The 21,856-nt window shown below is 33.6% G+C and overlaps 1 protein-coding gene across 5 annotated transcripts; it reads left to right on the top strand.

The window, feature by feature from the left end:
• The first annotated feature begins 386 nt into the window (after positions 1-386).
• Positions 387-19,798, top strand: LOC111823293 (alpha-S2-casein-like). Of its 5 annotated transcripts, XM_023744331.1 has the most exons (17): positions 387-420; positions 2,991-3,053; positions 4,905-4,931; positions 5,731-5,754; positions 5,840-5,881; positions 7,200-7,226; positions 7,651-7,677; positions 8,688-8,711; positions 10,481-10,609; positions 11,080-11,106; positions 11,640-11,663; positions 12,167-12,190; positions 14,193-14,216; positions 14,311-14,355; positions 15,773-15,886; positions 16,662-16,705; positions 19,600-19,798. In XM_023744331.1, the coding sequence occupies exons 2-16, from the start codon at positions 3,003-3,005 to the stop codon at positions 16,671-16,673; spliced, it is 621 nt and encodes a 206-aa protein (XP_023600099.1). In that variant the 5' UTR covers positions 387-420; positions 2,991-3,002; the 3' UTR covers positions 16,674-16,705; positions 19,600-19,798. The 5 variants fall into 5 exon arrangements, with proteins under 5 accessions (XP_023600099.1, XP_023600101.1, XP_023600100.1 ...); XM_023744333.1 differs by lacking the exon at positions 11,080-11,106; XM_023744332.1 differs by lacking the exon at positions 16,662-16,705.
• Positions 19,799-21,856: the final 2,058 nt, after the last annotated feature.

Raw genomic sequence — 21,856 nt, 5'->3', positions numbered from 1 at the left:
ATTAACATATCCAAAATGTCATTTTAGGTATCTATTCAAGATTTTTGGACTAGAAATGACATTAAGGTGCCTCTAGGAAAAATATCAAAACTTATCCTGAACCACACAATGAGTATTTGGCAGAAGCAAGCTATGCAGATGTGGAATATAGATAATCACTACACATTATAAGAACCTCATTTCCTGTTATGTTCTAAATCAACCTGAGGGAAAGCATTCCTTGGAATACGTGGTACAAACATTGGAAGAAAAAAACAATTTCTAATCATCAGGACTTCTTAGAATTAAAATTTATTTTAGGTAATTTAAACCACAAAATTACCATATCATGGAGGAACAAGGTTTAAATAGTGCTGTGATCGATCACCTGTCACAGATCTCCCACTGCCTGGCCTTCTTGTCTTCCACTTAGGAAACAAGGTAATGCTTTTATTTATCCTTTTGTTGTTCTATATGCCTTATAATATTGCTCTAAAATATTTTTAAAAGAAACTAGTGTCTGTGTACCATAAGACACTTAGAGAAGTTTTCTTATAACCAACATAAGCTACTGATTTATTTCCTTTTCAGTGCTTCTGATGCAATTAATGTATAGACAGTGAAAACTATTATACTTCTCCATCTTATAATGAAGCGCCAAAGTCTTCTTTTAAAGTAAAGGTCATCATAATGAGATATTTGGAAATCCAGGACACTGCATATTTGATGTGTGGCTTCCTGGATCACTTTTTTTCTCTGTTAATAGGACACATTAACCCAACATGGGTGTTCTGCAGACTAGAGATGATATTTTTACATCCCAGCACAATATCTGATATATCACAGATACTTATTAACTTAAACTATTCTTTTTCTCATTTATCAACATGCTAAAAGCATATCTAACACTCAGTTAACATTTGTTCATGTTCCAGTTCTATTTTAGCCATGGAAAATGAAATGTCTAAGTAAAATGAGGTAAACCACTATATGTAGTAAATTTATTTCAGGTTTTAAGAGGCAATAATATGTTTATAATTTTATTTTAAAACATTGTCATGAAATGCTTCTAATATGAATAGTTTATATGGCATCCAAATCATAAAAACAAATAAATATATTTGAAATTTTTAGTAGAAATAAGAAATGAATAACAAAATGAGGCAATAAAAATCTTAAAACAGAGAATACACATTTTCAAGGTGTGCAGAGTTACAAATCACCAGCAAATATAATATTGTTTGATTAAAATTAAATCTTGCCTTTAAAAATAATTAATTTAACATTTCTAGATCTAGAGAGTAAAACACTGATATATCAAAAATGCATTTAAATAACTTTATTTCATTTTCAGTTATTTGTTTAACTACAGGAAAGGTTGAATTAGTATGTGGTCAGAAAACCTTGCAGACTTATATAGTGACAGTATTAGAGATTGAGCAGGAAGGAATCTTACACATCAAATCTCCTTAGTTAAGTCTCTCTTTTGCTTGATATAGGGAATGAGGTGCAGTGATATTCAGCAATTTAGAGACTTCAGCAGCCAGTCCCAGGTGCAGCTGGGACTAGCCCGCCTCTTCATAACCAACAAAGTAGTATTTCCACTAGCTACTTCTCCTTGTGGAGGAGCCAGACTACATGTTTTGGCTCACCTGAAATTTGATTTAAAAATTAGTTCAGCCCTAGCTAGATTGCCTCACTGGTTAGAGCCCTGGGCCTCAACATGAAGGGCTGTGGGTTAAATTTTGGTCAAGAGCATATATGCACCTCGATTACAGGCTCAATCCCAGGCCCCTGTGGGAGGAGTGCAGGAGGCAACCAGTCAATGTGTCTCTCACATGTGGATGTTTCTCTCTCTCTGGCTCTCCCCCTCCCTTCCACTCTCTTTAAAAATCAATGGAAAAATAGCCTCAGGTGAGGATTGACAACAACAACAAAAAGTTAGTTCAGTATGGTGGGAAGGGCAGTGAGGAAGAGGGTTAGTAAAAGGTAAAGGGGGTCATATATAGGATGAGGGAAGATAATTTGACTTTGGATGGTGGGCACACAATGCAACATACAAATCATGTATCATAGAAATGTACACTTGAAACCTATATAATCTCATTAAACAACTAGAGGCCTAGTGCACAAAATTTGTGCACAGGTAAAGTCCCTAAGCCTGGCCAGCGATCAGGGCCAATCTGTGGGGTGACCAGTGGGGTGATCAGGGGACACCAGCTGGCACCTGCCTTGGCCAGCCTGGTGCCGCCCACTCATCGTACCCACCCCCCACTGCTTCCAGGCGACCAGCGGGGTGACTGGGGGGTCCCCACTGGTACCCATTTTGGCTGGCCTGGGGCCTGCAGGCTAGGCGCAGCTCCTGCATTGAACATCTGCCCCCTGGTGGTCAGTGTGCATCATAGTGACTGGTCGTTCCACCAGTCTTTCCGCTGGTCAGTCAATTTGCATATTAGGCTTTTATTACATAGGATGTCACCTCAATAATTTAATTTAAAAATTAGTTCCTTTTGTAATTTGCATTTCTGACAGCCATTTTCCATAACATTAGAAAAGAGTTGTAAATAATATGGTCTAGTAGATTATAGTTATATTTTTCATCACTTTATCTTCATGTCTGAAATAGTTCCTGACATGTGATAGCAAATAGTCATTGAATAAGTTAATAAATAAATTAACTACTTATATATAAGACCAATAATCCTAACTTTCCATGCTGGAAGGAACTTCTACATTTTAGAAACTAAGAATTTACATTATGTTCTTTTCTTTTTATTTTATTTTTTAATTACATTGAGAGAACTTACATATGATCTATTAATAAAATTCTCCACATAAAAAACTTGTCATATTCATATCCATATACTTATCAATGAATCTGATATTATTAGTCTTTATTTCCCTTTCCCAAGTATCCAAAGCAAAGTTAAATTAATACATAAGTAATGACCACATATGTAATTTTAAGGATAGTAAAACTAGTATTGATTTGCTATGTATCTGTTTTACAGGACAAAGTCAACATGAAGTTCCTCATTTTTACTTGCCTTTTGGCTGTTGCTCTTGCAAACCATGTAAGTAGAATGAAACCTTTATGAGTATCTATTCTTATTTAAATACTAGAGGCCCAATGCATGAAATTCTTACATGGGGGCATCCCTACACCCTCTCGAAATCCAGGACCCCTCAGGGGATGTCCGACTGCCAGTTTAGGCCCAAACCACAGGGACCCTGTGGATTGGGCCTAAATGGGCAGTCAGACATCCCTCTTGCAATCCAGGACTGCTGGCCTCTAACTGCTTGCCTGTCTGCCTGATCACCCCTAACCACTCACCTGCCTGCCTGATGGCCCTGCCCCTAACTGCCTCTGCCTGTGTGATCGCCCCTAACTGCCTCTGCCTTCCTGATCACCCCTAAGCAGTCTGCCTGCCTCCCTGATTGCCCCTTAAATGCTCACCTGCCTGCCTGATCACCCCTAACCACTCACTAGGGGTCTGCCGGCTGGGGTGAGGGACTATGGTCGTTCTGGTCTCTGGTCGTTCTGCCATTTTGGTCGCTGAGATTTTATTATATAGGATAAGAAGAGTGATTCTTTTATGCAGATGATAGCAGGAATAAGCAGCAAGGAATAGACACTAAGTGTGTAGATCTTTAAAAACTATAAATGAATGTAGCATTGGCCCTGACTTATGTAAGATATCATGGTGGACAGATTTCTTATTACAAAGTATTTTCTTTGTAGGTTTGAGGAGATTTTAGTTGTAGGTTAAAGGCTTACACTTCCTTCCATGTCTCTTTGAATTTACTGGGAAACTATTTTCATTCCAACAACTACTTCCTAAAAGTGTGAATTATATAACCATATATAACCCATTATAAACCATATATAGCATTATATATGCCATAACTAGGATATCTTTGAAAGAGCAAAAATGACACAGGTAATATGTAGATTCCAAAACCATCTCTCAAACAAGTGACAAAATTTTACCATTTTTATTCCAATAGATCAGAATCCATGATGTCTAGAAAGGAAACAAGGATGTGTTTAAGAGGAGTAACTTTGAAAATTCCTTGCCAAACAAACTAATGCAAAATAATCCTTAACTTCTCAAAGCTTCACAATCTTTTAGTGCGAATGTTATGAAAATGTTCATATCACAAATGATAAGGATGAACTAGGTACTTTATGTGAAGTGCTTTGAAAACATGTACAAGTAATCTATAAAACTTTCTCAGGTGTAACTCAGGTTTTATCCATACCCTGCAGCCCTCACCAATAATCCTAAGTGCATATCCTTAGGGGGAATTGGGGTCTTTTGTTTCCTCTGTGTTCTATATCTCACACATAAATCTTCAAAAGTTTTTGTTATTTCTTAAATTGAGAGCCATTTCAAGAGTATGGTTAGGGTAAGAATTTTAGTTAGGTAAATAGAAAAAAAAATAATAATGCTTTGGTGATACATCTTACATCAAGCTTGATTGTTTCTTCTGCTTATAATCTGCTAGTCTAAACCACTCTTATCTCTTTCTCTATAAACCAGTAATTGTCCTCAATCTTTCCTTTAAGATTAATTAAATCTAGCAATTAATATAAACTAAATAAAATATAATATATTGCATTTTAAAATTCTATAGCACATCTACACATATATTTTAAAATGTGACAGGATTAATATTTAAAACAAAGAGCCCAACTACTTCCTAAAAGTAAGAAATATATTAAGCTACCACAAGGATTTATTTGAAGTACAGAATGACTTGCGTATTGATATTATAAAAAGCATTCAACTAAACCTTAAACATTCCCAGAAACAGACTTCTAAAAGTCCCTTGCCACCAAAACAATAACAAAAAAAGCAGTGATATGGCTTAGCATTTTAAATAAACGATAACACTGAAACTTGTATTTGTTTTTTATACAGAAGATGGAAACTAGCTCATCCAGTGAGGTAAGATACTTTAATATAAAATCCTTTCACTAGTAAAAACATAATGTGCCTGAACAATTAAGTCTTTACAATAGTTTTTTTTTTAGAGTTTTTGTTTGTATTTTTATCCAGATGTCTAGAGCTACTCAGTCTGAGAAAATTGATGTGCAGCCATAAAACAATACCTATGGAGTAGTAAAAAACAAACAAACAAAATGTACACATTGAAATTACCAAGCTTAGATTTATACAGTGTTTTATCTAAAGGTCTCTTGATATCAGCTTAGAAGTTATTATGAACATGCTATATTTCATGAGTACAGTGACAGGAATCCATTGTATGTTTCTGCAATAAGGACTCATGCTTTTCTGGATCCGTATTAAATGCTAATTTCCAAATGACTTCTTGACCATGAAAGTATAAAAGATGCCCAAAGACATCTTCAATGTCACCTAAGGATTTTATTGTTTTCCTGTGATGTATTTCATCTCTTTAACAGTTCAAAAGAAAAAGTAGTAACTAAAAAAAGAGGGAAATTGGAAATTGTAAGAGGAAATAGAAAATTCTTTCTTCTCTGCAGATGATATTTGAAAAAGCTTTTTATTCATAACCCAAAGCATGGTGTGGAATGAGTTTATTATCTGGAATATAATAAGTTTATTATATAGAGAAACAGAAATTCTGATTAACTTTGTCTGAAATTTAGTCAAGAACTAAATATGTTATCTACCCAATGGATAATGGTTGTAGGTTGATAAGTTTATTGCTAGTATGAATGCAATTTATGTAAATAAGTTACATTGTTTTTCTTTTTCTAAGGAATCTGTCAACATCTCACAGGAAGTAAGTCCTGACGTCTTATATTGCATATATTCTAACTTTTTTTTTACTTAATCAAGGTTAGAAAATTATTTTATTTGTTTTTTAGAAATTTAAGCAGGAAAGGAATGTGATCATTCATCCCATTAAGGTAATGTTTAATTAATTTAATCTATTAATCTTTGATATCTTTTTTCTATGGACTAACATAAAAGTAATCCTAGGGAAGGACTTGTGAGTCATTTGCAGGCCACATTGTTAAAGCAGAATATATTTAAAAGAATTTCTTTTTTTAAATTTTCTTTATTGATTAAGGTATTACATATGTGTCCTTTTACCCCCATTGCCCCCCCACCCCCTGTTCATGCCCTCACCCCCCTGGTGTCTGTGTCCATTGGTTATTCTTATATGCATGCATGTAAGTCCTTTGGTTGATCTCTCCCCCTTACTCCCACCCTCCCCTGCCTTTCCTCTGAGGTTTGACGGTCTAAAAAAAAAAAAAAAAGAATTTCTCATCAATGATCTACCACTTTTGTTTTTCTTTCCCAACATTATACTGTTTTGTTCACAAATTTGTGTTCTCTTGGCTATCACTTTATGCCCAAGCATATTCTACTGCATTTCAGTACATGCTATATTCTTCTTAGTTTGTGTGTTTCCTTTTAGGAGAGCATTTATTCCCCATCCTGTGAGGTATATATTGACTTCACATCTATAGTAAAATATGAAGTAAAAATATTATAGTACTTTGAACCAAATATAGTCCAAGTCAAATTTGAAAATCAAGATTATTTTTAAAGAATGAGATTGAAATTATATCCTCTCACTTAATTGCATTGAAGAAAGTAGATTTTTGCAGTAATCAATAAATTTAATCCTTAGATTCTAGGAGGAATGGAGAACTTGTTCTTCAGTATTTTTTTTTTATTTATAAAAGCTCCAAAGTTAATATTTTCTTCTTTTTAAAAATTATTTTCCTATTATAATAATTTTCTTGAAATTGACTAGCAACTTTCAAAAGTAGCTTTAAAATACTTGATCTGTGTAGCATAGAAACAATGTATATTTCCTTTAAAAACACATGTTAGGTGTGTTTCATAAAACACAATTGAATAAGTGATGACTCATAAAATGAAAAAAAGCATATCCATACAATGCCTAGATTAATCTTGCATATTCACCAATTCATTTGACAAACATTTATTGAACAAGAACTCTGTTCAGAACATCACCTTAGTCTCTAGGGACACAATAATAAATATAATAAACGCAGTAAATACCAATGGTTATATGTTTATTACCAAGTGAGAAGGTTTAATATTACTTATGCAAAACTCATACAATAAAGATAAATCCATTCTAATACTTCACTTTATGGTAGAGGGCTTTTTTCCTTTAAATTTAGGAAAGAATGTTTTATTTAAAATACTGTGGAGATAATATATCTAATTTTTTTATTTCTCTTTAAGGAATCTGCAGAGAACACAAGAGAAATGGTGAGAAATTTTTGTTTATTTGAACAATTTTTATTTGTATTACCAGTATGTAATATAGTAGAGTGGCATATGGGAGTATCTGTAAATTTCCTCTTTTAAGAAACTAAAGACTTAAAAGTTGCTTTAAAATGACAAATTTTCCTTGTTCACTTTGGTAGTATCTACCTAAATTGGGCCATATTCTCTTGAAACACTTCCATTTAATTATAAAATCATATTTATCTCTTCCACTTGTTTTCCAAAGGTAATAATGAATAGTCAAGAAAACTAGTTATACTGCTTTTATTTCAATCATTTTATTTATCATACTAATGATCATGTAGGTAATATAAGATATCCCAAATGACCACTAACATCCAAAGAATAATCCTGAGGATTTCTTCTCATTGCTAGATTTTGATTAATTTTATTATTACTTTTCAAGGAACGTTCTAGCATCTCATCAAGTGAGGTAAGACAACTTCTTTGTTAACATCAAATAGCAAATTCATGGAGAACTAGCAGATTTCCAGCAAAGTGTGAATTAATTAGTTGTTAAAGTCACAAATAGGGTAAGCAGTAGAGAAATCATCTACTCAACGTTAATGTAGTTTTGGGAAAATGGAAAGTGACCATCTCCACCAGTTTCCACTGTTGCTCTTTGACAGAGATATCAGATCTCTGACTCCAAAAGGAAGTGCATTTGAAATCAAGCCAGTGCCAAATCAAGAGCCTACCATTTGCCTTCAACATAGTTTTATCCTGAAAACTCTCTCAAAATTGCTCAGTTCAGTAGTTCTCAAATTGTTACTCCTCAGCTAGCAGATTCAGCATCTCCTGGGCATTCTTATGCAATTTTAAATGTGAGAATGTGAGAACCTCTTGTTTAAAAGCAATGAATGTGGGAATGGATTGTGATGTGTAGGTCACTGGTACCAGAAACACCTGCTGTAGTAGAAATATCCTAGCAGTAGGCACAATGGGAAAGGGTGTTTGGAAAGGAGGAAGCATATCTGTGGCCCAGGCACAGCCCAAAGTCTTCCCACTTAGTGTCTAGGAAACACGCTTTATTCTTTCTCTAGGCTGCAAGTCCATCTCACAAGGAGAGCCAATGGCCACTTCTAAATAAGAATTGTGTCTTCTAGAGAGAGTATGCAGGATTTAGTTTTTATATTTACTTAGTAATATTTTTGGTCACCTGCCTACATTCTGTAGGCATTGTATATTGTGTGAATAATGTAGAATTGATTAAAAAAAAACCACAACAACAACTTTCAAATGAAACACATTTTCAGTCACATGTTATTACCCAGACACGGGGTGATGATAAATATTTATATTAATTGAATTTCTCCTAAATGATATAATTTCTCAGTAGTACCTGCTTGAGCCCTGAGTGGTCAAGTAATTGCCCCTTTTATTCTAATACAACTCTAAGGCTAAATCATGCAAGTTAAGTTAATTCTTTTTTTTCCCCCTAAGGAATCTGCTGAAGTCCCCACAGAGGTAATTTTCATTCAAATAAAATAATTAGTACATAAAATCTATTTTCTTTGGGGGTATTTTTATAGCAAGTGCTTTTGTTTTCTTAATGGAGAGTTAAGTTCACTGTGGAAAAACAAAACACTACCTAAAGCAACTGGTACATTTCTAATATAAACTATCATTTCCAGTTAATCATTATATTATGGCTTTTTCTTCTCCCAAATGATCATATAGCTCATTTCATCCTAATGAGATAGTTACCCCAAAATTTATAGCAATGTGTATTTTTCCATTTGTGTTACTTCAATTTCCAGCTATTATCTTGCCAGATATGTGGATTTATATATTAGGAACAATGAAGATTGAGCAATTATCTAACTGATTTTGAAGGAGTCACAAACCTCAGACAATTAGTTTCAAGTTTAAATGATGTCAGTTAGATACCAGTGTAGTTGAAGTATCACATTATTATTCACTCAGCTTCTTCTTGTCAATGGCATCATACACAGGTATTTCGAGAGTAAAGTTTTTCAGGTCACATAGGTGGTCATGGAACCTACCCTTTGCAGACTGCAAAGTTTACTGTCTGTGCAAGGAAAGAGCAGATGTTTGGGAGTTAGCAATTTGCATATCAACCACAAATCCATAAATTATTACATAATGTCTCTAAACTACTGTTTCCTCAACTAAAGGTGAAGATAGCTATATTGACCCTGAAGAATTACATTAGATAATGTGTATGTAAAATATGTTCTGTATAAAAATTTGGGCCACAGTAGGTAGATACATCTAAAAAAGTTAATACATTATTATCATACTAGAGGCCTGGTGCACAAAATTCTTGCACTTGAGGATGTCCCTCAGCCTGGCCTGTGCCCTCTTGCAGTCTGGGAGCCCACGGGGCATGTCTACCTGACAGCTAAGCCAGCAATCAGACATCCTTAGCAATACCCCAGAGGCTGGAGAGGCTCCCGCCATCACTGCTGCACTCACCAGCCATGAGCCTGGCTTCTGGCTGAGCAGCACTCCCCCTGTGGGAGTGCACTGACCACCAGGGGGCAGCTCCTTCACTGAGTGTCTGCCCCCTGGTGGTCAGTGCACGTCATAGCAACCAGTTGTTCCACTGGTCGGTCGATTTGCATATTAGTCTTTTATTATATAGGATTACTACATGGAGCAGACATTCCTTCTAAAATCTTTATAACAAAAACAGTCTTTCTTTAGCACTGAAAAATGGGACTCTCCTAATAAAACCTTTCTCTTTAGGAAATTTTAATTACTATAAAGACCATTCTTAAACTTTGTCAAAATGCTCCCAGTAGCATTCTGTCTTTATACCACTATTAACCTAACTATGAATTCATTCAATAATTATTCCCAGCAATTCTATAGGGCAATTGACATTCTACACACCCATTTCATATGTATGAAATGAAAACTGTCCTGAGAATGATACTATGTGGTTTCATATTTAATCTCTTTAAAAATGTTTAGAATCAGATCATAGGCTCTGGAATTTACTAGACTATTTATTGAGCCTGGTAGATGATAGCTAGATGACTGAAGTTTTTAGATAGACAGATGATTGATGATAGATAGATAGATAGATAGATAGATATCTAAAAACAGGCACTATGCAAACTTCTATATATTACAACATATATAATCCTATATAGTACTTATAATGCTTAGGGAGATTAAGCAATCTGATCAGGGTCTGCTAAGATTTGCTTTGACCCTTGGAAGAAATTTAATATTGGAATAAATTTGATAATTTTCTGTCTCTTTAGAACAAAATCAACCAGTTTTATCAGAAGTGGAACTATCTCCAATATCTCCAGGCTCTTCATCAACCTCAGATTGTCATGAACCCATGGGATCAGATTAAAGCAAGGGCCTACTCCTTTTTCCCCACTGTGGTGAGCGCTGAATTTGTTTGTTGTTTTGTTTTTTGGTTTATGGGCTTTTTTTTTTTCTTTTGGTAAGAGATGAACTCAGGATAAAGATATGTAAAATAGCTAGAAACAACATGCCCAAATAAGTTCTAACTTAGAAAGTACAGTAAAACCATTGTAAATAAAATCTTGTGATTCAGAAATTAAATCACAAATAATATAAAGTAATAAATAGCAACAATATTAGTGACAAGTGAAAAATTTCATTTAAATTTAATAAACATGTCCTAAGTGTTGCTCATATACCTTTTGCTTGGGAAAGGATAAAAATTATTATGTTTATGTAACAAGATAGTAATGTAAGAAAATGCAAGGAAGTGAAATAACTTGCAAGTCCAAGTACTTCCTTCCATTTTGCTTCATAACAGTTTTGTGTTTCCTTATATGAGGAATAAATAACAAAATTTCTCTTGGCCTTTTTTTGGGGATTACAGAACAGAGAACAGCTCTCCACCAGTGAGGTAAGGCACTTTAATACAAGATTATAATACATATACATATACATTAGACACTTATCTAGATAGTTTTTAAGCAATAAATTTAAATTACATAATATTTGAGAATCAGAATTTCAGACTTTTAAGAAAAATTTAGGGAGGCTAAAACAAAAAATGTACACATCCAAGGATTTGTGCCAGTAGAGTTTACAATAAATTTTCATACTACTTTTTGAAAATGTCACCTCTTAATATTGCTATCACACTGGGAGATATGGCACCATCTTAAGTTTTGTGAGCAGAGTGGGAAGAACGCAGTGTATCATTCTGGAATAACAACTCTAGTTCATCCAGATCCATACAAAGTGCTATTGGCCAAATGTATTCCTGCATATCACAAACAACTAAAGAAATTTTCACATCACCCCAAAAATAGCTTAGTTCTATTCCTACTTATTTAATCTCTGAGGATAAATAAATGCCCAGAAAAGTAAATAAGAAAATAATAATTTTATAAAAGACGCCAAAAAATATAATCTCTTTTTCTTTTTTTTTAGGAATCTGCCAGCTTCTCTCAGGAAGTAAGTAAAACCATTCATATTAATTATATTTAAGAAATTAACTTTTATTTTGTTATGGCTATACAATAAATATTTTTTTATTTTGTATAAACATGAGCAGAAAATGGATATGGTATATATACTAGCTAGATAAAATTTATTTATTTATTGGTTGATTGATTAATTCATTAAAAAGATATGTCATTCATCATTCATTTAAAAAATATGTATTTAGCAAGCACTACATAATCCTAGAATTTGAGAATACAAAAGAAGCAATAAAAATAAATTTAATATACTTTATAAAAGAAGGTTTTTTCTATACATAGGGTATACCCACAAAATGTATACCCACACTTTGAATAATTATAAAGGCACTGTTTATTAAAATATATTTCCTTTTCAAAATTGAGCTATTAAAGTGTATATACATTTTTGGGGAACATCCTATAGATTCAAGAAGAAATTATGCATATCCAATACAGTGAGAATGAAGTCTCTAATTCTTCTTTTATTTCTTTAAGGAAATCCCAAAGACTGTCGAGAAGGTAAGGTATTGTTTCTATATGAAGTTATATTTAATTCATATTTTCAAAAATGAATTTTAAAATATTATTAATTAGGCTATCTGAAATGCTCTTATTTTAATAATATAGAGCGTGTGTTTTTGTTACTTAAAAATACAACTTCTTCCTACCTCTTAACTTTGGTTCCCTCAATTGTCAATTCTTTTAGTTAAATCCTTCTATGTAAGCAAGACCCTTCCACATAGCCTTAGTTTTATATGGTTTCCACTGCTTTTTTTAAAAATCAGATTTTTACTATTTTTGAACTGAAAAATTTACTAACATTTGTTTCATCTGTCATACTAATATCCTTGAAATGTGAAAAAGATCTTTAATTCCACAAATAATAATATATTGCTAAAGATTCAATTACTTGGGCCACCAAATTTTTATTATTTTTTATTTCTTAAGAGATCTTTTAGCACTTCATCTAGTGAGAAATTATACTTTTAAGATAAAGCAACCATTTTATTGATAAATACTGTGCTTTCTAAATGCTGGCTGGTTAGCTCAGTTAGTTAGAGCATTGTCCCCGACAAGCCAAGGTTGCAGGTTTAATCCCGGTCAGGACAAATATAAGAAACCACCAATCCTATATAATAAAAGAGAAACATGTAAATTGACTGTCCCTCTGCTACACTCATCAGCCAATCAGGAATGAGTATGCAAATTAACCTAATCACCTCCATGGAGACTGACAGCAGGTAGGAGGCAGCTCGCAGCACAGCCTGCTTGGCCATTGCCGCAGCGACCCAGGAGCAGGGAAGTGCGGCCCCCAGGTAGCTCCCAGCATGGCCTACTTGGCAGTCGCTGCGGTGTGGAGCAGGCAGGCCCTGCAGAGAGCAGAGAACCACGGGGAGCAGGCCTAAGCCATCAGTAGGACATCCCCTTAGGGCTCACAGATTGGAAAGCGTGCAGGTCAGGCTGAGGGACCCCCCCCCTCCGGTGCACGAATTTTGTGCACCAGGCCACTAGTGAATACATAAATAAGTGGAACAACAAATCAATGTTTCTCTTTCGCTCTCTATTTCTTCACCTCTCTCTCTAAAATCATAAATAAAAATTTAAAAAAATAAATACTGTGCTTTCCTGCTGTTGGTTAACTCAGATATTGTTAATTTTTAAATAGAGCCACTTCAAAATGTTCAGTGGAAACACAGAAAAATCATTGTAAAAATATACACAGATCAAAATCATTTTAGAAGTCTGGAATAAGCTATCTACATAGGCAAGAGTGACTGCTCTATATTATGCTTTTTGATAATGTATAGTTGGACTCTGGTTTATTGGAAAAATGCATTTTTTAAATAAACCAATGTCAAATCAGGATGCTGTCAATTGCCTTAACCAGCCTTACCCTAGATTCACTCATATTGTTTAGAGGCTTGAATACTAGATTGGGTTATGAGTGTGTAAATCCCAAGTTAAAGAACATCTACTGTGTTAGAAAAAGCCAGGTGGATGAGCACAATAGGAAAAGGTCTTAGGAGAGGATGAAGCATGGATTGCAGCCCAAAGTCTTCCTTGGTGCCTCAGGAATCATGTTTTTTTTTAATCCCTTCTCTCAAACTGAGGGTCGAAGCCCAAAATAAGAACAATGGTCTTCCCAGAAAGCACGTGCAGCTTTGCCACATACCTCTCAGGCCTGATTAGTTTTTCATTCTTCTCTCTCTCTCTCACTCTGTTTCTATTTTTGGCATCTGCCTATATTCCATGAGAATTTGACATTATATAAGCAATGTAGATAAAAGGAAATTTTGAAATAAAACAGATTTTAAATTCATTTTTTCTAATATTTGTTATTGATTTTAGAGAGGAAGGGAGGGGGAGATATTTAAATTGATATAAAGTAATACTTTCTTTATAGCAGTGGCTTAGCCCTAAATCATTAAAATGAGTAGCCTTAGTTCTTCACTCTAATGATATAGATAAAAATTACTGTGAGCCATCCAAATAAAAGTGATTCTCATTTTCTTTCCCTAAGGAATCAACTGAAATACTCACTCATGTAAGTCATTATTATTCAAACAAAATTAATTAAATTAAATATCGTTCCATGATATTTTCTTCTATATTTATCAGTTTATTTTTCTTATTAACAGAAAACTAAGCTGGCTAAAGAAAATAAGAATAACCAAAAACATCTGGTAAGTTTTCTATACAAACATTTATAGCACATCCAGACTATGCTTAGATATTGCTAAACTGCAAGCCTAACACAGCTAGTATGGCTCAGTGGTTGAGCATAGGCCTGTGAACCAGGAGGTCACAGTTCAATTCCCGGTCAGGGCACCTGCTCGGGTTGTGGGCTAGCTCCCTAGTGTGGGGCGTGCAGGAAGCAACTGATCAATGATTCTCTCTCATCATTGATATTTCTATTTCTCTCTCCTTCTCCCTTCCTCTCTGAAATCAATAAAAATATATTTAAACTCCAATCCTCTCAACAACAAACTTTTTATAAATTCTAATTTCTATAAATTGTAATTTGTCAAAAGTGTTACAAAAACATTCTCCCATTGTACCAGTGATGTATCTACTCAACAATTATTCCTGGCTATTCTAAAAACCCATTGATTTTCCATTTTGTAAAAATAGGAAATTATCCTGAAGGCAAATACCAATGTGTATAAAATTTCAGTTTTAATTCTTATAATAATCTGTAGCCACATATGTAAGTATGCCTCAAAATGGAGCATGGAGGAGGAGAAGATATATTAATCATAAAACAGGTGACAGGTACTATGCAAAATGCTCTTTCTATATTAATTCATTTACTTCTAACAAGGTAAGTGCCATTCTCAGAGATTAACAATTGGCTCAGTGTTATAGATTCTACTAGTCAAATCAAACATTCTATAAACCCTAAGGACCAGAGTCTTTCCACCAGACATTGAAAAGAAAACACAATCTGAGACACTTATTTTTAATAAATTAAAAATTTATCTTGTTGCCTCTTATAAACACCTTTTATACTTCTGTTTCTTATTTTATTTTTTGGTTTTTGGCTTTTTTTACTTAAGCATTTTGGACTTGGAGTCTGATTAATCAACAAATATTCTCAATTCTACAGTTCATTCTATGAATGTAAATACAGAATTAATTTTCTATGATAAACATTCCTTTGTTTAGGTATGTTTGGTATCATTTAGAATTGATCCAAGCCGAAACCGGTTTGGCTCAGTGGATAGAGCGTCGGCCTGCGGACTGAAGGGTCCCAGGTTCGATTCCGGTCAAGGGCATGTACCTGGGTTGAGGGCACATCTCCAGTGGGGGGTGTGCAGGAGGCAGCTGATCGATGTTTCTCTCTCATCGATGTTTCTAACTCTCTATCTCTCTCCCTTCCTCTCTGTAAAAAATCAATAAAATATATTTAAAAAAAAAAAGAATTGATCCAAATAAATAAAGTTTTAGTTTATTTTGTTATGTTCAGTTGTACTCTGACACATGGTATTTATAATTGATAGCTGATAAACAAATCATATTAATTGACTTATAACTTATTTATAAATTAGAAATAAAAATATTTATAAACAAATTACAAATTGCTTATAATTTTATTTCTAGAACAAAATGGCCCAGTATCATCAAAAATTCCCCTTGCCTCAATATTTTAAGACTGTTCAGCACCAGCCAGCTATGAACCCATTGACTAATGTTTACCAAACTATCCCCAATGTGGTGAGTTCTCTCTTTTCATTTTTTATTTTTAAAAAGAGTTATCTTTTGTAGTAAAAGTTAGCTAAGAAATGAAATCGAGAAATAAAATCACAACAAATTCTCACATAGAAGCTGAATCATATTGAATAAATATTTCTAGGCTGGAAATTAAATTATAAATCACATCATGTAAATACAGGTATGATAAATAAAAATAATTATAATGATAAATTACATTTACATTGGATTTAAACTTCTTAAGTGTTAGCTTATAATATTTCAGTTAATTCTTATAGCAATTCTTTGAGGTAGGTCAAGATAGAGGATATTATTTCCATTTTACAAAAGTATCTGAAATTATAAAAAAGTAGCTAGAAGAAGCTCTGGGTAACATTTCTTCTTCATTTAATTTTTTAAAATGTGATTCTGGAAATGTTTTTTAACATGAATAATAAGTGTAAGAACAGGAAATAGAACCCAAAGAACTGACAATTTAATATAAATAATATAGGATTTGGAATCAGAAGACCTGACATAAATAAGCCTTTAATTTTGGGAAAGTCACTTCATTTCATAGGATTTCTTAAAATATGATTTAGTTTTCTAGATATACATGTAGTATTTAAAATAGCATCCCCATTAAAGAGATAATAAGAATTTAGTATCTGGAGTTTTGAATATAAAATGCTTAAAGAAAGTTCTCAGTATTTATGTGGAGAGATATTTGTTTATGATAAAATATATTTGTTTATTATAAACATTTAGCTAATATGTGTCATTTATTTCTCTTTTAAAGAGGTACTATTAAGATTCTTGGATTAACTGCTTTTACTTGAATTGGTAAGTGCCTTCAGGTCTGGAGTTTAAACAATAATTTAAATAGGATATTTATGTGAAGAATGTGACCTTAATAGTGTTAAGTAATATAGTTTCAACTTTAATTAAATAATATTTTGGCTTATGAGATATTTTAGATCATGCTTATACCTTCTTGATTCCCGAATGTAATGTGTCTGTGTAATTTGTACACATGTGTTTTATGAAAATTTTGAAAAAAATATATAGTATAACTTTTCTATATACCTGATGATACATTCAACCAGGAGCAATGGCTTTGGGTGGAAATTCTCACAAGCATAATGTCCACAGAAATGTTTACCTGTCACCTTTGACTTGAGAAAAAACTTCAGACTCAACAGTTTAGTTTGGGTGAAGATATCTACTGTAATATCAAGAGAATTTCCTATGCAAGTCAAGCTATTTTAAGACAAATTCCTACATATTTTCTCTGAAAAATTATCATTTTTTAAAAAATACCACAAGTCCTCCTCTTCCAGTTTTCCTAGTTTCTCTCTTTGACACTTCAATCATTACTATAAAGCATGATAGAGGTCCAAATAAAATAATGCACATCAGTGTTGCTTTTAGTTACCTTTTATTTTATTTTTTATATTGTCCTTGCAGTATATAGGTTATCTCCTATCTTGGAATTTCTCTCATTCAATCTATCTTCTTGTTCTTTATATATGTCCTGCAACAGGCCAAAGTAGGTTTCTAAGAAATGAGTAATAACAATAATAACAATAATTTATTGAGGACTTCCAGTGTGCTAGTTACAATTCCAAGCCCTTTGCCTAAGATGACTAATTTTATGCTCATCAAAAAACTTATGAGGTAGTTAATATTATAAGCCAATTTGAGATTCAGAAACAAGCCCATGGAGTTTAAATAAATTGTTTGTGATCATCCTGCAAAAGCCCTAGGGCTCAAACACTACTGAAGCCAAACAACATCCAAATTCCAGCTACGATTTTTTTAGAGGATTAAAAAAAAATTTAGGTACATTGTCGCAAACTTGATTTGCTTTGCTTGTCCTGTCATTTCTGCCCTCCTAATGATGAAAAGTTCAGACAACTTTGCAAAATGATCTTATGTGAGAAAAATAATAGCTTAACTACTGTGGATAAGACATGAAAATACAGTTGATCTTTATAAATAGAAATATTCCCTTTGCTATCATTATTTACATACTTGGAAATGTTTTTTAAAAGCTGATCATGTGTCCCATAATGTAAGAGACACAAAATAAATATAAATAAGATACTACTGAACTCATTCTCATTAAGCTCTGTTCTAGACAAGGACACAAAAATGGCAATACAATATGCTACATACTAAGTTAGAGGCATGAAAAGAATATGGTAGAACAAAAAAGGTCATTCAGAGTTCAGTCCTCAACTGTGTCCTTACAGATAACTAGAAATAGACTAAGCAAAGCAATGAGGGGCAGGGAGGGAGAATTGTCAAAAAGTATTGAATTTATAGAAAAGTTATAAAAGAAACAGAGAAACCACAAAACATAAAAGAGATTTTGAAGAACTTAATTTTCACCCAAAGATATTTATCCATTGATTTTTAGACAGAGAGGAAGAGAGAAGGAAAAACAGAAATATCAATGTGAGAGCAACACATTGATTGGTTGCCTCCTGCATGTGCCCCAACCAGGGACTGGGCCAGGGAGGAGGTATATGCCCTTGAACGAATCCAGAATCAAACCGGAACTTTCAGTCCGCAGGTCGATGATCTATCCACTGAGCCAAACCAGCTAGGGCAAGAATTTAATAACTTTTAAGTGATTTCTTAAAATATCAGTCCAAAGTCATTTTGTATAATAAAATTATTTTACTAAAATCTAGATTTCAATGAGACCAAAAGAGTCACCACATATGTAGAAAGCAGTAATATTTTATGTCAAATAAACTATTTGGAAAATAAGAATAATTAAATGTTTCTTAAATATTGACTGAAAGAGCAAATAATAAATAAATAATATTACTTTTTATGCTAGATTAAAGAACCTTATTAACTTGCACTTATTCATTAATTGTTCAACAGATAGTTATTAAAATCTGACTATGTGCTAGGTATCATGTTGGGCACTAGAAAATATTAACTTATAATAGTTATAACAAATAACATCCTGCCAGGCTAGGATGGATGAGTGTATGTGTGTTCTGTATACAAACATACATTATTTCTGGAATACAATAGCTCTCCATGTGTGTGGGGGGCATACTCCAAGACCCCAGTGGGTGCCTGAAACTGTGGATAGTACCAAACCCTATATTTGCTGTGTTTTTACAATACATATATGCCTATAATAAAGTTTAACTTATAAATTAGGCACAGTAAGAGATTAATAACAATAACAGATAATAAAATAGAATAATTATAATAGTATACTGTAATAAAGGTTATTTGAATGTAGCCTCTCTCTCAAATACTTTATTGTACTTACTGCATTCACCCTTCTTGTGATGATGTGAGATGATACAGTGCCTATATGATGACATAAAGTGAGGCAAATGATGTACATATTGTAGTGTTAGGCTACTATAAGAGTTACTTGAACACAGTACTGTGACCATAAAAATTGATCTGATAACCCCTAAGACTGCTAGGTGACTAAGGAGTGGGTAGTGCATGTAACATGGACATGCTGGACAAAGGAATGATTCCCAGTTGGGAACAAGAAGGACAGTGTGAGATTTCATCACTCTACTTAGAATAGCATGCAATTGAAAACACATGAATTGTTTATTTTTAGAATTTTCCATTTAATATTTTGGGGCTGCTATTGACCACAGGTAACTGAAACTGCAGAAAGCAAACCCATGAATAGGATTTTATCTGTAAGTCTAATAGATAATACAGCATTGCCTTTCTCCTTTTAGGTTTGACTGGAAAATCTATCTTCTGCAGTTTCCTATCTACCATATTACTTCATACCACCAGCATGTTTGGACGGACTTAATAATAAGGCATACAAATTGAGCCAATAGAAGACTGAGAAGAATATTTCCAGGACTGTTTATATTCTTCTGTTAGTTCATGCTGAATATGCTGGGTCTGCATTGTGATTTCATATAAGTTGGGGTGATGATAATTTAAGATGTTTTCACCACTCTTTCTATTATAGAATCTCATTTCTTTACCTTAAAAAATAAAATTTCAAATGCATCTTTTTGTGTGTAATCATCATTTCCATTGTTCAGACTGGCCCACTGGGCTGCTGATGATAATATAAACAGTCCTTTAACAGTTAAATTTAAACCAGCGTGGCTACCACCAAAATAACTGTACACTTTCTGGGTACTTAAAATTACTACTCATAATGGATAACCTTGAACACTACAAATATATTCTCCAGCCACAGCTGGGTTTACAGAACCATCAGCCATAATTCTACTATCTCTCTAATTTACTCAATGATTTGTCACAACCTTCAACCCAAACCTTCAGCAGAGCCCTCAAGCTGCCTCTCTGTTTACATTTTCAAGTTACAGTAGGCAGTGAGGCATTGAGAATGTAGGAAGGAAGAAACTTTGCTCAAGATTCTCTTGGCTGGTCTAATAATCAAATAGACATGAGACAGATCAGCAAAAGGAAATGACCAAATTTAATTAAATACATATGTATGGGTACCTCGCAGTCATGAGGGTCAGAAACCCCACATACATGAAAGGTTCAGAGACAGAAAGGGAAAATCAGATGTATATGGCATTCTAAGCTAGGGATGAGGTAAGGCAATTTCTGGCTTCAGAAGGTAATTGTAGGGAGAGCACATGTTCAGTATTTATTAGTCTATCCTACCATAGGTAGAAAAAAGGCACTTCTTGTTTAAACCTTTATGGACCAGCTTTCTAATGTAAATTTTTCTAGATAGTTAAGGGGGAGCAGAAGTTTCTCTTGAGCCTGCAGGGTCTCAGTTGCCTTTAGTTCAGAATAATCTGCATACCACTGAGGCACATCTTGGGGTGGTGTGTTTTGAACCCCTACAAGAACCTGAACTCTCCTTATTAATGGTATCAACAAATGAAAAAAATTCCAAAAGCAAGTAAGTTCATGCATGTATAGGTTTTAAGTAAAAAGCTCTAGAAGAATGAACTTCTCCAGACAAGATAGAGAGATGGGGAAAGTTAAAGGCAAGTGGCTCAGGAGGTAGGAATAAAGATAAAAATTGAGATTAGAAACTTATGTTAAGCATTTGGTTGTGATGGGAAGACATTGGAAGAGTTGTGATAGGGTAGTGACATGGTATGATATGTGCCTTCGACTAGTGAAAAGATTTGAAAATTGGAGCCTTTCTGGTTTTTTTACTTCACAAAATACTTCAGTCCTTCAACCCTCCCACTGTAATCCATCCTTAAAAATTCCTCTGAGCCTCACTTCCTTTCTTGTTCAGGCTGAACTTTAAAGAGGTAACGTATGACATATATTTTGAAAGGGTAGAACAAGTAGAAGCTAAGAATTTTTCTTTATCATAATAGAACACTCCATCCCTTAACACTGCTTATATTTCATTCTCTTCCCTATTAGCCTCACTTCCTTTCTTACAGGGCTCAGACTTTATCCTTGATTCTTTTAAATATTATCTTGATAGTTCATATAGCTCTTCTGCCTCTCTTAGTTCTACCTGAAAAACACCATGAACTCAATTTCTATTGCCACTCCATCAAGCAGCTGAATCCCAAAGTAAGTTCGTTTTCTAAACTTTATTGGTCACAGAGACTGCTCCCAAACTTTGTCTTGTTAGCATTAGAGTTAGCTGCCTTTCTTGACTCTCCTTAAGCTTCAAACTAATCTCCCTAGAAAACAATTTCCCTTTCTACTTTATTGACAACATTGACTCCATCAAGCCTAAATGTGATCCATCTTCCTAGTACGACACTTCAATAGCTTGATAAATCTGAACATAACTTGAACTGTTTCCCTTCAGGTCTCAAAGAATGTGGTGACCTTTCTCTAGTTCAAAACTAATAGCTCTTTTGGTGCCTTTTTAAATTTTCCTCTTTAATCTATCATTTTTAATTATGTGGCAAAAGTCATAATGATTATAATATCTAAAATTGAGCAAGTATGTACAGGGTAATTAATATATCTGTCTCTAATATTTGTCTTCAACTATTAATAGTATTGTTATATTACATA

Source organism: Myotis lucifugus, unplaced genomic scaffold (genome assembly GCF_000147115.1).
Source record: "Myotis lucifugus unplaced genomic scaffold, Myoluc2.0 scaffold_449, whole genome shotgun sequence".
Classification (NCBI taxonomy): domain Eukaryota; kingdom Metazoa; phylum Chordata; class Mammalia; order Chiroptera; family Vespertilionidae; genus Myotis; species Myotis lucifugus.
The sequence above is the reverse complement of the archived record's forward strand: the minus strand, read 5'-3'. Positions and strand labels throughout refer to the sequence as shown.